Source organism: Budorcas taxicolor, chromosome 23 (genome assembly GCF_023091745.1).
Source record: "Budorcas taxicolor isolate Tak-1 chromosome 23, Takin1.1, whole genome shotgun sequence".
NCBI lineage: Eukaryota > Metazoa > Chordata > Mammalia > Artiodactyla > Bovidae > Budorcas > Budorcas taxicolor.
The window spans coordinates 41,269,953-41,285,973 of NC_068932.1; the positions used below are offsets into that span (position 1 = coordinate 41,269,953).

Here is a 16,021-nt window from a genome sequence, read left to right on the forward strand (position 1 = left end):
AATTGGCTTCTGACGGGCAATCATGGAGATTACAGGTGCTCAGTTCAGGTGAAAGAGAGCCAAGACTGGGTCTTTATTTTGAAGGGAGTCCGTGTTCACACTCTGGGGGATGTATTCCTGGTTGTTCTCTTATAAGACCCACGGGTCTTCAAGGTGCCCCAGTGGAGTGAATTTATCATCCTGTCCCCAGACAGTCATGACTTCAAGTAGCCTGAAGGGAAATCACACACTCTCATGAGTTGGCTACTGCTCTCAGAGGCAGATCAGTAAAGCCGCTTTGTTCTTTTGTTGCCAGCGCAGAGGGAGCTGTGTTCTGTGCTTCTTGAACAAGCAGACATCAGTAGGAATGCTTCATTTCTGAATTACATGCCATTAATCTCATTAGCTACTAAATGATTTGACTCCTTGCTTAATGAGTGGAACACAATTAAGCATAAAGTGCCTATTAAAAGGAAAATAGGTTCACAAGTACAGAGTTGCTGGTTCTGGAACAATCCATTGAATTTGAGAAATCCTGCTCTGCAGAGGTCATGTCAAGGAATGTTATCTGCAATTCTAGTGGTTTCACCCCTGTCCATCAGCACAAGGCCAGGACTCTCCATGGGCACGTCTGTCCTAGTGACCACTTGGAGATTGGAGGGATTCATGTAACTCAACCCTCGGAGGAGGCAATGGCAGCCCACTCCAGTACTCTTGCCTGGAAAATCCCATGGATGGAGGAGCCTGGTAGGCTGCAGTCCATGGGGTCGCTAAGAGTCGGACACGAATGGGCGACTTCACTTTCACTTTTCACTTTCATGCACTGGAGAAGGAAATGGCAACCCACTCCAGTGTTCTTGCCTGGAGAATCCCAGGGATGGGGGAGCCTGGTGGGCTGCCGTCTATGGGGTCGCACAGAGTTGGACACGACTGAAGCAACTTAGCAGCAGCAGCAACCCTCTTTAGTTTTCTCTTCTTTGCTCTTGTGAGCCCTGCTTTTTGTCTCAAAATGCTAATCTCGTTGAGATAGTAGCCAACTCTCTCTTGGGTCCATCTGAAATATGTTAAGTGTCATATGTGCAGAGGCATTACTTTACCATTAAGGTCCGTCTAGTCAAGGCTATGGTTTTTCTAGTGGTCATGTATGGGTGTGCGAGTTGGACTGTCAAGTAAGCTGAGCACTGAAGAATTGATGCTTTTGAACTGTGGTGTTGGAGAAGACTCTTGAGAGTCCCTTGGACTGCAAGGAGGTCCAACCAGTCCATCCTAAAGGAAATCAGTCCTGAATATTCATTGGAAGGACTGATTTTGAAGCTGAAACTCCAATACTTTGGTCACCTGATGTGAAGAACTGACTCATTGGAAAACACCCTGGTGCTGGGCAAGATTGAAGGCAGGAGGAGAAGGGAATGACAAAGGATGAGATGGTTGGATGGCACCACCAACACAGTGGCCATGAGTTTGAGTGAGCTCCCAGAGTTGGTGATGGACAGGGAGGCTTGGTGTGCTGCAGTCCATGGGGTCTCAAAGAGTCAGACACGGCTGAGCAACTGAACTGATACTGAACTGATGTGCAGAGATGGGCATTATATCAGGATGACTGGTGTAATGACAGCTGAACACACCTGCTTCGAGGTTGTCATGTGATAATTCATAGGTGAGGGGCTTGGTGAGAGGCTAGAATGGAGTCAGGTAAAGAGCCTCTTGCCTTCTGTCCTAGTTCATTCAGGCTGCTATAAAAATGACATAGACTGGATGGCTTAGCCAACAGACACGTGTTTCTTGTGACTCTGGAGGCTAGAAATCTAATATCAAGGTGCCAGCAGATTTCAGATCTGCTGAGGACTCACTTCCTAATTCATAGGTGGATGCCTTCTCTGGGAGTCCTCACATGGCAAAACGGTTAAGAGAACTCTCCGGGGATCTCTTTTCAGTTCAGTTTGGTCCCTCAGTCATGTCTGACTCTGCGACCCCATGAACCACAGCACGCCAGGCCTCCCTGTCCATCACCAACTGCCAGAGTCCACCCAAACCCATGTCCATTGAGTTGGTGATGCCATCCAACCATCTCATCCTCTGTCGTCCCCTTCTCCTCCTGCCCTCAATCTTTCCCAACATCTCTTTTATAAGGGCAGTAACCCTCATGACTTAATCACCTTCCAAAGACCCTCCTTTCCTAATACCATTGAGAGGGTTAATAGGTAGGAAGGCCACAGGTCCCCAAGGAAATAAACTGGTGGGAGGAAATAAACTGCAAGTGGCAGACATTTTCCCCCCTTCTCTGTTGAGGACACCTGGTTCTGCCTGAACTTCACCTTTTTCAAACCTTGAGATAACCAATGCGTTTTTCTTATAGAAGTGTTTTTCTTGAGCTATGTTAATGAAACTATGTATTTGCTTTAAAATCTGTCTTTCTTCAAACCAGTTCGTGTAAGACGAACCTTATTTTTTTTTTCCTTTTCTCAGACCTTGGGCTGATAATGGCTCAACAAACCAACATTCATGTCAGTTGTTTTATGGCCAGGGATGACACACCTTGTGCCGTTCTATCTCAGAAACGTATAATGTGGGAGAGGGGCCTGGTATAACGCCCTCAGCCTTGGGGGGGTCTCTCTTGTCTGATTAACAGTTTGCTAACTATGGAATGAGGTTCGTGACATTGTACAGGAGACAGGGATCAAGACCATCCCCATGGAAAAGAAATGCAAAAAAGCAAAATGGCTGTCTGAGGAGGCCTTACAAATAGCTGTGAAAAGAAGAGAAGTGAAAAGCCAAGGAGAAAAGGAAAGATATAGGCATCTGAATGCAGAGTTCCAAAGAATAGCAAGAAGAGATAAGAAAGCCTTCCTCAGCGATCAATGCAAAGAAATAGAGGAAAACAACAGAATGGGAAAGACTAGAGATCTCTTCAAGAAAATGAGAGATACCAAGGGAACATTTCATGCAAAGATGGGCCCGATAAAGGACAGAAATGGTCTGGACCTAACAGAAGCAGAAGATATTAAGAAGAGGTGGCAAGAATACACAGAAGAACTGTACAAAAAGGATCTTCACCACCCAGATAATCACGATGGTGTGATCACTCACCTAGAGCCAGACATCTTGGAATGTCAAGTGGGCCTTAGAAAGCATCACTAGGAACAAAGCTAGTGGAGGTGATGGAATTCCAGTAGAGCTAATTCAAATCCTGAAAGATGATGCTGTGAAATTGCTGCACTCAATATGCCAGCAAATTTGGAAAACTCAGCAGTGGCCACAGGACTGGAAAAGGTCAGTTTTCATTCTAATCCCAAAGAAAGGCAATGCCAAAGAATGCTCAAACTACCGCACAATTGCACTCATCTCACACACTAGTAAAGTAATGCTCAAAATTCTCCAAGCCAGGCTTCAACAATACATGAACTGTGAACTTCCTGATGTTCAAGCTGGTTTTCGAAAAGGCAGAGGAACAGAGATCAAATTGCCAACATCCGCTGGATCATGGAAAAAGCAACAGAGTTCCAGAAAAACATCTATTTCTGCTTTATTGACTATGCCAAAGTCTTTGACTGTGTGGATCACAATAAACTGTGGAAAATTCTGAAAGAGATGGGAATACCAGATCACCTAACCTGCCTCTTGAGAAATCTGTATGCAGGCCAGGAAGCAACAGTTAGAACTGGACATGGAACAACAGACTGGTTCCAAATAGGAAAAGGAGTCTGTCAAGGCTGTATATTGTCACCCTGCTTATTTAACTTCTATGTAGAGTACATCATGAGAAATGCTGGACTGGAAGAAACACAAGCTGGGATCAAGATTGCCAGGAGAAATATCAATAACCTCAGATATGCAGATGATACCATCCTTATGGCAGAAAGTGAACAGGAACTAAAAAGCCTCTGGATGAAAGTGAAAGAGGAGAGTGAAAAAGTTGGCTTAAAGCTCAACATTCAGAAAACGAAGATCATGGCATCTGGTCCCATCACTTCATGGGAAATAGATGGAGAAACAGTGGAAACAGTGTCAGACTTATTTTTTTGGGCTCCAGAATCACTGCAGATGGTGATTGCAGCCATGAAATTAAAAGACGCTTACTCCTTGAAAGAAAAGTTATGACCAACCTAGATAGTATATTCAAAAGCAGAGACATTACTTTGCTGACTAAGGTCTGTCTTGTCAAGGCTATGGTTTTTCCAGTGGTCATGTGTGGATGTGAGAGTTGGACTGTGAAGAAGGCTGAGCACCGAAGAATTGATGCTTTTGAACTGTGGTGTTGGGGAAGACTCTTGAGAGTCCCTTGGACTGCAAGGAGATCCAACCAGTCCATTCTGAAGGAGATCAGCCCTGGGATTTCTTTGGAAGGAATGATGCTAAAGCTGAAACTCCAGTACTTTGGCCACCTCATGTGAAGAGTTGACTCATTGGAAAAGACTCTGATGCTGGGAGGGATTGGGGGCAGGAGGAGAAGGGGGCGACCCAGGATGAGATGGCTGGATGGCATCACTGACTCGATGGAGGTGAGTCTGGGTGAACTCCGGGAGTTGGTGATGGACAGGGAGGCGTGGCGTGCTGCGATTCATGGGATCGCAAAGAATTGGACACGACTGAGCGACTGAACTGAACTGAACTGAACAGGCATAAAACATCTTGCTAAAAACTAGCAAGCAGGCACTCTTTCTGTCCCCTTCTGATGTCTATGTCAGAAGTTTTCCCTGTCTCTATTATGCTTTAATAATAAAACATTGCTATACAAAAGCTCCTTGTAGTCAAGCCTCGTCTCTGGCCCCAGACTGAATTCCCTTCAGAGGCCACGAATCCCAGTGTAGCACATGGCTTGCAACCTCAACCTTTCACCATCATCTTGGGGATTAGTTTTCAACATATGAATTTTGGGGGACACAAACATTCAGTCTCCCTCTTTAAAAGTTTTTGCTTTTGGAGGCATAGAATGAATAAGAAGATCATGGTACGTCAGATTAGTTTTCAACATATGAATTTTGGGGGACACAAACATTCAGTCTCCCTCTTTAAAAGTTTTTGCTTTTGGAGGCATAGAATGAATAAGAAGATCATGGTCCGTCAGATTCAAGCTTACTTCTCAGGGTTCTTCTCTGCAAAATGGCAGTAGTAATATTCACCTTGCAAGGCTATTGGTAGGGTTAAATGAGATAATCCATGTAAAGCACTGATGTTCAGTACATTTCATCCATTTTCCAAGTATTTTCCCAACTTTTCATTTTGGAAAATTTCAAACCTTAAAAATGTTGAAAGGATAGTAGAATAATATCCAATATACCCATTGCAGTAGTTTGTTCACAGTGCCATAGAGAAACCCACAGACTGGGTAGCTTCAACAACAGAATTTTGTTTTTTCACAGTTCCAGAGGCTGGGATTCCAAGGTTAGGGTGCCGGCAGAGGTGGCTTCTGGTGAGACCTTTCTTCCTGGTTTGCAGATGGCACCTTCCTGCTGTGTCTGCTGAGGCCTCTTTGTATGAGTAACTCCTGGTATCCCCCTTCTTCTTACAGGGACTTCAGTTCTCCTAGATTAGCGCCCCACTCTTATGACCTCACTTACATTTAATTACCTTCTTAAAGGCCCTATGTCCACATATACAGTCACAGCATGGATTAAAACTTCAATATGGATTTTCAGGGGGACACAGCTCAGTCCATAATTGTTGTTTTTGTTCAGTCACTAAGTCACATACTGTTTGTGACCTCACAGCATGCCAGGCAGGCTTCCCTGTCCTTCGCTATCTCCCAGACTGCTCAAACTCCTGTCCATTGTGTTGATGATGCCATCCAACCATCTCATTCTCTGTCATCCCCTTCTTCTCCTGCTTTCAATCTTTCCCAACATCAGGGTCTTTTCCAGTAAATTGGCTCTTCGCATCCAGTGGCCAAAGTATTGGAGCTTCAGCTTTAGTATCAGTCTTTCCAATGAATATTCAGAGTTGATTTCCTTTAGGATTGATTGGTTTGATCTCCTTGGTATTTAATTTCCCTATTCACTACTGACCAGCATGGAAAACCTCAGACTGAATGTTTGAGATTCTCTGCATTGATTTTTGGAGGAAGTCGTGGTTATGGGTGTGGTGGGGCACGGAGGGGGCTCTCTTCATGGGGAGGATGAGCCGCATTAGGATGGTGTGTTACGTCCTTCAGTGGGAGAGGGGTGGGGTGACTATGCCTGTGCTTTACTCTCTCCTTGCCATCCATGAGAACTGATGAAACATTAAATCTTTTCATTGTTGGCAGCATCTGGCATGGAGGTTCCAGCTTTGCTTCTGAGGGTGCTGCCACTCCAGACCCCTGCCTCGTGTCCCCAGAGGTGACTGAGCCGAGAGAGCACCCACAGGCAGCCAGGGGTCCAGAAGATTCTCCACGTCCCAGCACACCGGAGCCCCAGGAGTGGGAGAGTCCCTCATCCTCCATGCGCTTTGCCGAGGGCCCCCCGGAAGGTTGCTTGGCAAGCCCAGAAGGGGAACCTGAAGGTTGGCCCCTGGTTCAACACTCTGGGAGGGAACTTTCTCCAAATGGCCCAGGAGAGGCCTCGGCAGCCTCTGTCCCTCAGGACGACAACTTAACTCAGCGCAAGGTGGTTTCTGTCATCCCCAGTGCCGAAGGAGAGACAGGCTCGAAGGAAGAAGAAGGGCAGAGACTGTCTTCCTCCAGCTCCACTGACCAGTTGGCAGGAATTCCACTAACTGCTCCTCCAGAGCCGATGAAGGTGCAGCTGCCTGGAGAGGATGCCCGGCCTGGTGATTTCAAGTCCCAAGGGCAAGAGGCTGCAGCTGGCTTACCACGACCAGAGACCCGGCAGGGAACCCCCAAGGCCCCTGCTGCCCACCTAGGCCAGGAGAGCTCAGCCAGCCTGGAGGAGCCTCCCCTAAAACCCGAGATCTCAACCTCGCAAGAGCCAGCTCCCGAATGCCCAGTGGAGGGGCCACCTCAGGATTTCACCAATGACACGGGATTCCTCGGGGCCTGCCCTCCCACTGGGACCAGTTCAGGGGCCGCCCAAGAAGCCAAAGCGAAGGCCGATTTCCAGGAAAGCTGCCAGCAGCCGATGGGAGCACTCCCACTCACAGAGCTGCCCTGGGATTCACTGGGTCCTGCCCTGGTGCCGGGGGACAAGTGCTCTTGGGAGGAGACTCTGGGTGCCCTTGATGCTCAGGGTCACTCGCAGACCAGGATCCAAGATGCTCAGCCTAGTCAAGTCACCTGGGCAGCAACAGGTGATCAGCCCGAGGGAATTTTGTTCATGAGCCCTGAGCCTGCCCCACATGCCGCAACTGAGGATGTGGGTCCAGCTTCAAGCCTCCCCTCCCAGCCAGCTGCTCTGGCCTCCGTGGCTGCAGAACAAGCCAAGGAGATGGTTTCCATGGCCGAGATGCCTGTTCTCACAGATCTGGCTACAGAGTGGGCAGAAGCAGGGTTGTCAGGACCGGAGAAGCAAGCATCAGACCTCAGAGGAGAAGGAGAGGGTCTGGAAGGAGGCTCCGGAGAGATTCCTGCTCCTGCCCCCCCGAAGGAGAGGGCAGAGCTTGGGAATAGGGAGCTAAGCCGTGAAGCCCAAGCAAAGGTTCCAGCTCTCCCCACTCCCAGTGCATCAGATGAGAGTGCCAGCAGGTCACCAGGGCCGAAGGATGAAGCTGAGCCCCCCGAAGGCCCAGCTGTGGCTAACGAGGAAAGCAAAGTCTCTGGGGCTGATCCTAGAGGACAGGGAGCAGCCCCAGGGCCCCTTGATGGTGCAGATACTGGGAATCTACAGGCAGAACAACCTGAGGCCTGGGACTGCAAGCCTGACCCAGAGGTGGACAAGGACGAGGTTTCACAGCTGACTGGCGATGAGGAGAGCAAAGGCCTTCCGAACACAGTCCTAGCACAGCCACTTGGAGAGGAGATCCCCGGGCACGCGGACAGGTCTGACTCTCCCTCAGAAGATGCAGCTTGGAACGTGGTGGCCCGTGGGATGATGGGAGAATCTCAAGTGGTCCACGCATCGGGCTCACTGCACCAGCTCCCTGAACAGCATCCCAGCCCACCCTCTGGGCCAGAAGGAGCTGGTGAATGTGTTTTTCCCCGGGGAACCGTCTGGGCGGGGCCGGAACCACAGACCAAATGTCCCGACACCCTTCAGGACGTGGAGGGACTGGGAAGAATGGACTGTCTTCCTGCTTTAGAATCTGAGAAATCAGATTTCCTGTCGGCTCCTGCTCCAGAGGTCGTCCCCAAAGCCCAGGAGGCGGAGAGCATGCCTGAAATAAAGTCAGGGAGCCACCCATCCGCACAGAGCCCCGGCCATGGGGAGGGGGAGGGCTCGCTACGATCCCCCCACCCCCGTGGGCTGGGGCGTGACACAGCTGGACAGGAAGTCCATGCCGATGGGCCCCCTCCCCCTGAGGAGGAGAACTGGGCAGAGGACTGCAGGCTCACGAGGCTCAGCCTGGAGCAAGGTCGGCAGGGAAACCTATCCCACCCGGGGGACAGCGGTATAGAAGTGACTGCATCCGAGAGGCCCTTACTGTGTCCTGAGAACCATCTCCAAACATCCCAGACACACCCAGACGCATCAGTCTTCAGTATGCTCAGGGAGACATCCCAAGGGTGCGGAAGCAAGGAAGAGGCTTATCCAGGTGATACGGATTTTAAGAACCTGGGTGCCAATTCTCCGCAAATCCACATACCCGTGGGACCGCGGGAAGATGTGAACTTGTCCACTCATGGAGGCAAGCAACCGGCTTCTGAAACGGAACTTCAAAGTGAGCTCCCCAAAGGCAGTCTGTCTGATGCTCCGAGTTCACCTCCTGGGGGCACAGTTCTGGAGAATCCTGAGACCGAGAAGTCGCAGTTGTCAGCACCCATGAAGCCTGAGTTGCCTGCACTCAGGGAGAAGGGGCAAGAGGGAGAATGCAGCGGCAGTCAGCCGTCCAGGAGCTCATCTCCTGCAGCAGACACTTCCCAAGACCCTTCTCTTGCAGGTAGCTTGAGCAGAAAGGAATATAGCTGTGCTGGGCAGGGGCCAAACGAGTCCCAACAGGAGCTGGTTGATGGGCTGAACACCGGCAGCCAGCATGAAGAAGCATGTCTTGAGGACGCAGGCATTTCAGGAGCAGCTGACGCTTGGCCCCAGCTCCAGGACTTGGGCAAGACAGAGACGGCAAGTGGAAACACCGTGGGGGCCCCGCCTTGTTGGCCTGACTCAGTAGCTCTCCCGGAGGCAGCTCACAGCCAGTCGGTTCCAGCACCTGCCAGCCCCCGAGCCACACCCGCCCAGGATGCCCCAGTGAGAGAGGCAGGTGAAGAAACCCAGGAGGGCAGGCAGCAACCGGGGTTGGTCCCACAGAAGGAAATGGAGCACCTCACTGCCTCAGATGCAGAGGTCCTGGAGCTTTCTGGAATTTTCCCATCAGCCAAGAATCAAGGTGTGGATGGTGCTGAGACTTGCGGGAAGGCGGACGGAGGAGCCCTGGGGATGTGGCAGGCTCCGGGGGAGCCAGGCTCCCTCCAAACAGAGCAGCACTCTTCCCCTGGGGAGGAAGCCTCTACCTCTGCTCTAGGTGAGCAGCACTTGGCCAGCTGCCAGGATGCCTGGCCACTAGCCAGGGAGCTGGCTGAGAGTCCCAGGAGCGTGGTGGATCTTTCTGCAGCACAGGTTGTCCCCGACCCAAAGAGGCTCCTGCCGTCTGGACCCCTGGAGGAGGCTGCCCCTGGTACTCCTTACCTGCACATCGAGGGTGCTGCCAGGAAAGGGCTGGAAGACCGTGTTGTGAAAGCTGTTTCACCCCAAGGCCCCGGAGCCCCTGGGGAAAGCCCTTGTTCCACTCTGGAGCCCCTGCTTGCCTTGGAAATAGCCTCCTTCAGGGAGGGCTCTGCTGAGTCCTCCTTCTTGCAAGCAGGAGCTGCAGGTGAGGGAATCTCTGCAGCGCCAGCCAGCCTTGGAAGCTCCAAAGCTGCGACCTCGGAGGGTCCTGTGGACTCTGTGCCGTACTTGGACAGGATGCCGTTTCTGGCCAAGAGTAAGGAGACCACGGGGGAGGAGAAATGGTCTGGAGCTCCCGGTGCAAGTGCTGAGCCCGGCGAAATTCCAGCATGCCCCGTCAGTGAGGAGAGCAAGGCAGGGGAAGCAGCAAGAGAGACCGAGGGCAGCGGGGAGAGGATGCTAGAGCCTTCCAAGGATCCCAGGCGGGGAGCATCAGCTGGTGTAGACGCAAGCTGCAGGCAGACTGGGATGCTCGCTGGGTTGCCTGATTTCAGGGAGCACATCACCAAGATCTTCGAGAAGTCTGTGCTTGGAGCCCTGACCGCCGATTGGCCCCAGAGCACACAGGGAGAAAAGGCGGGAGCCAGGAAGAGGGTGATGGGCAAGGGCCTCATGGTGCCAAGCCCAGAGAAGCTTCCAGATGGAACTCAAGGAGTGGCCGTCACCCCTCTCCCCACCCTTCCCACTGGTCTCTGGGTGGACTCAAAGGAGAGGAAGCAAGAGCTGGCCGTAGAGGCTGAGATTTCTCGTCTGGGTCCCCAGGATCCAGCTGTAGGAAAGCTGCCCGGGCTGGCCTGGCTGGCCGCAGAGCACACCCTGCCGGGCGCCAGTGAGGGAAAGGAAGTAAGCGAGGCCCCGCAGATGCTGGGGGACAGCAAGAAGCTGGAGGGGGCCGGGGAAGGCTGGTGGCCGGGACCCGGAGGAAGCCAGGCCCATTCACAGCAGGCAGGTGGCCCACAGGAAGCAGCTTCAGATCTGTCTTCACAGGCGGCTTCTCCAGAGGCTTCCGGGGCTGACTTGCAGGTGGCTCCCCAGAGCCATGCAGAAGGGGACTCTGGTCCAGATGACAGCATTCCTTCTGGAAAACAGAGCCAGGAAACAGCCCACCAGGACAGTCAACCCAGAGAAGATGGTCCCCGGGGCTCTTCTCACCCCCGGGCTCTGGGTGACATGCCAGGATCCACCTCTGCCCGGGGAGCATCTCCCCACGGGGACGTCCCACCTCTGCCCGAGGCCATCGGTGAGCCCTGCACCCCAGACCCACTTAGGGGTGAGAGGAGGTGTGCAGGTGCAGCTGGCATCTCGGAAACACAAGATGCCCTGGGCACCCAGGGCATCCAGGAGCCCCCAGCTGGGGAAGTGGCAGATAATCCGCTGGAGCCCGGCTTGGAAGCTGGAGCTGCTGGGGAAGCAGAGGGTGACGTCACTTTGAACACAGCTGGGACCCGGACATGTGTGTCTGAGGACCTGCCTGAAACAGGTACTACGAGAATGTTCTCTGGTACGGCTGTTGCCTCGGCTGTGCCAGGAAGCCCTGGGGACCCAGGCTGCTCAGAAGGGGCTCTGAGGATGGATGCTGAAGTCGCCCCAGGTGGGGGCAGCCCGGCCGGGCCCCCACAGGCTGAGGAGCAACCCAGGCCTGAGTTCCCTGCTTTTGCGGAGGATGGGAAGATAGGTGTCTCCTCACCCACAGAACCTGACGAAACTCGGGACCTGAAGCTGCAAAACCTGGATCCAGAAGCACTGGACGCTGAGAGGTACTTAGAATAAATTCACACGCTAATGTGGGGTCAGCTGTAAAAGTGATTTTCATTTTTAAAAGTCAAAGTGATGAGTGGCTTTAAAGAAGCTTCATTTTTCCATATCTAATTGTTTAAATTTCCCTACTTACAATCTCTGGATGTGCTGAGAGTCTGAAAACATGTAAGAAATGGTTTGGAGGTGTCTGTTTGGTTTGGAGGAGCTGTCTGTTTAACACATCTTTTTTCCTTTCCTTGTGTTCTTTAATTCTTCTAACTGAAATTGTAAAGCATGAAATATTTACAGGCCAGCAGTAGACTATGGGGTCATAGGTTATGGTCAGTCAGACTATTTTTCTCGTGTCCAGATACATTTGCTTTTGAATCTGGATTTATTTATGCAGAGAGGCCTAAACGATCCCAAAGCATCTCAAAGCCTTTCGCTGCCTGAAGCTAATTTTTTTTTTCTAGAGATTTTCCTGAAGTAGCCACTTAAAGCTTAAACTGGGAAAAGGGGTTTTCAATAGGACATGGAGAGAAATGCCCTTTCTGAGATGTATTGCTTTCTTTACATTATCCCAGAAAGATCCCCAAGGCTGGCCCATCTACGTTACCTTTGGTTCCTGAGAAGGATGCTCCAGACATCACGGACGAGGTTATTTCAGATGATGCCAGCAGTGCGGGAGGAGCAGAAAGGTCAGTGAAAAGGCATCAGCCTTTGGAGAACCCTGCCTTCCTTTGGCAGAGACATGCTGGATGTTTTGCAAAGGATAGTACTAAAATGTATGCGTCTTAATCTAAGAAAGATGTACCTCGCCGTTCTGATTCTTTACACAGTGCCTGAGATAACTATGATCTCCATTGCTTGTATAAAGGAATTGTTTTCACATCTGAGCTTATCTTTGTTTTTCTTAACATCTTTATTGAGATGTAATTCACATACCATCTCATTTGTTCATTTAAGGCATACAAGTCAGTGGCTTTTAATATATTCACAGAGTTGTGCAGTTCTCAACTCTGTAGTCAATTTTAGAACATTGTCATCCCCTCCAAGAAACCCTGCACCCCTTAGACAACACGCCCCACATCTCCCAACTCTCCAAGCCTGACACCTCCTAATCTAGTTCATTACCTTTTGAGGTAAATAGGTTCAAGTCTGATTTAATCTTGAACAGGAATGTCTAATCACCAACAGCAGTCATGCCCCCTAGGGAGGAGGACAAATGACAGATGCAACAAGGAATCCCAGACCTTCACACTTTGCAGGGTACCTGCCTGTTCTTTCCTAAGTGAAATGCCACCCGTGGCTGGGCACCAGCTGCTGCTGGGAAATGACATCCTTCAGGGGAGAGGGAGGTGCTTTGGGCATAGACACATTCTGAACAAGCTTTGCAGCATCCGTAGCTCTTTGGCTCCTCCAGAGTTCTGTGTGTGTGTGTGTGTATACATGTGTGTGCACACACACACAGGCACATGCTCATGTGAGTGAGGCGGGGTTGGATTTTAAATTAGTACCTGTGGCTAGCCCAGAGTATCCTGCCAAACAGCTGCAGCCATTTTGTAAATGAATTGATGCATATTTTGCACACGCCAAAAGAATGCATGATCACCTGTTTTTCAAGTCTGAGCACTTCCACCCAACTGCCTTGCCATCCAAACGAGGGCAACTCTCATAACTCTGGGCCAACAGAGTTGCAAGCCCTGTTGCCAAGACAGATCCAAGTTTAATCTGCACTGGACACTTGTCTCTGCTGCTGACTTCGCACAAAATTCCCCACAACTCCTGCTCATATGTATTTTTGACATTCCCAGTAAAAGTATAGGAAAAGATGTCTAACTTGAAAAATCCTCCCCTTCCTCTCCCCACATATGTTATATTAGCTCTTTCTCAGTCCCTGGATGTTTTATCATCCTTCCTGGAGAACAAGAAGGTCTTAGGACCAGGCATATAGTCATCCAATAAATATTTCATGACTCGATGTTCTAATCACTTTTAATTTTAAAATTATAATTTCTAAATGAACACTAGATATGTGTAAGGTGTAGAAAAGTATAAGGAAAAAGAGAAAAATCCACAGCCCCAACACCTCATGATTGCTGGTATTTATGATGTTAGTGTGTGCACAAACGCACATTATGTTAGGGTAGTTTCATCCATTGGTTTTTTTTCTTTCTGTTTAAATTCGCAGAGTCCTTTTTTTCCTGCTGCCATCAGAACTCTTTGCAGACATAAATCTTAAGTGGCTCAAAGTGTATGACTTATAATTTACAGAGCAGTAGATATTGACCTCAATATAATGGGTGTTCTGTGCACTTTGGTCTGGTTGAGGATTTGTTGGGTGATAGACTTTCAGATTCTCGAGTTGTGTCGTTCATTTTGGCAGCCCTGGTCACATGTGTTCGGAGATGCACTGTGAGGGTAAAACACATCTCAGATGTTGAAGATTTAGTGTTGATAGCTTATGGTGAATGGTGTCGGATTCGTGATCTCTGAAGAAGATTTAGCTTCGGGACCGGGGACCAGGCTTGATCACTCAAGAGCTTTTGTGTAGGAGAGTTTTATTAAAGTATAAAAAGAGACAGAGAAAGTTTCGGACATAGACATCACGAGGAAAAGTCTTACCAGACCCATTCCCACAACCTACATCTTTTGTTTTATTGTTTAATCATTAGCTCTGGGCTTAAAGAAAATAACATCTTATGTGACTAAGGCTAAGGAATATAGGGGAAAAAGTTTGTCCTTTTCTCTTCCTGGACCCCTTCCTGCTTGAGGGCCCCGGACTCCTTATCAACCTACCTAAGGGTTGGCTCTCTCAGTGTGAAGCAAAGAATACAGGGAATTCCCTGGTGGTCCAGTGGTTAGGACTCTGCACTTTGAACTAGGATCCCACAAGCTGCATAGTGTGACCAAAAAAAAAAACAAAAAACAAGAAACATCATTAATAATTTTTATATTGCATGTTAAAATGGTAATATTTTGGATGTTTTAGGTTATAATGTTATTGAAATTATTTTCATATTTTTTTCTTGTTTTTACTTGGCTACCAACATTTAAACATTACTAAGTGGCTTTTGCATTTGTGACTTGCATTTGTGACCTGTGTGGCCTTGCATGCTCGGTGGTGTCTGATTCTTTGAGATCCCATGGACTGTAGTCCGTCAGGCTCCTTTGTCCATGGGATTTTCCAATCAAGCATACTGGAGAGGGTTGTCATTTCCTCCTCCAGGGGTATCTTTCCAACCCATGGTCTACTTCTATTTAGATCATTTGGATCTATTTAGATCAGCTTTGCTCTGGTCCTTGAAGGAAATGAGGATGGAAGAGGGCTCACCTTTCCTGTGCTTTGGGTTCTTAGGAAAAAGGCCTGCTACTCTCCCATTGGCTGAGGATTTCCAGAAAGAATTCCAGTTGGGATGACCTCTGGCTCCCCTGCCTCGAGGGCAGTTACAGGGACAGCCACATCTGAGCAAATGGACCACAACAGAGCCTACTTTATACTCAATAGACAATCAAAGGTCTCCAGAAGGTACAGACCAGCTCTATCCAATTGAAAGAGCACATAAGCTGCAAATATAATCTTAAATTTTCTAGTAGCCATATTCAAAACAAATAGAATTTATTAAAATTTTAATTAATATTAAATTAAAATTGAAATATTAAAATTAATTTTAATAATACATATTCAGTAACACAACACATAGACTTCCCTGGGGCTCAGTAGAGAACTTGCCTGCCAATTCAGGAGATTGAGGTGTGATCCCTGGGTTGGGAAGGTCCCCTGGAGAAAGAAATGGCAACCCACTCTATATTATTGTCCAGGAAACCCCATGGACAGAGGAGCCTGGCAGGCTACTGTCCATGGGGTTGCAAAAGAGTCAGGCATGTCTTACCAACTAAACAACAACAACAAAACCCAATATATGACAGATACTATCACTTCAACATGCAATCAATATACAAATTATTAACTTGGTATTCTGCATTCTTATTTGTGTATGAAGTCTCTGCATGCTGGGGTGTATTTCATGTCCACAGCACACCTCCGTTTGGACTGATCACATATCAAGCCCTCAACGGTTCCATATGGTGAGTGGCTGCTGCCTGGGACACCCCAGCTCCTCCCAGAGCTCTCAGAGTCATCGAATGATCCATAAGGCCAAGCCTTCCCACGGGACCCCCAAAGGCTCTCCTCTCTCAGCCCAGCAACTTCATTCCTACTTTAACACCAGTGCTAGGAATGCTTCTTTGCCTTGGGGGGAAGCTCAGTAGCTCCAGTGGACCTTTTACCCTGAGGGAGCTGTGCTGTGGATCCGAGCGGGCCTCAGAGAAAGTCCGGCTAAAGTCAGGCGTGTGTGCCCTGGGAATGGCAGATGCTGCATGTGAAGGTGAATTTGGCAGCAGCCTGGGGGAGGTTGTGTGGTCACACTATGGCAGATGCTACCAGGAGCTGGGTGGTGGTGGAGTTTGGGTTCACACCCAGCTGTGTCCCTTACTGGTTTCATGTCTAATCTGTTTGTCCATCTGTAGAATGGGGAGGTCAAAGCTGTAATTGC

The 16,021-nt window shown here is 49.5% G+C and overlaps 1 protein-coding gene across 4 annotated transcripts in view; it reads left to right on the plus strand.

Annotated features, from left to right (window-relative positions):
• The window catches only part of TACC2 (transforming acidic coiled-coil containing protein 2), a 231,036-nt gene that overhangs the window by 64,697 nt on the left and 150,318 nt on the right, over window positions 1-16,021 (plus strand). For all 4 annotated transcript variants that reach the window (XM_052661039.1, XM_052661041.1, XM_052661042.1 and 1 more), the window contains exons 5-6: window positions 6,221-11,485; window positions 12,050-12,163. In XM_052661039.1, the coding sequence (XP_052516999.1) occupies window positions 6,221-11,485; window positions 12,050-12,163 (5,379 nt within the window). The remainder of the gene's footprint in view (window positions 1-6,220; window positions 11,486-12,049; window positions 12,164-16,021) is intronic.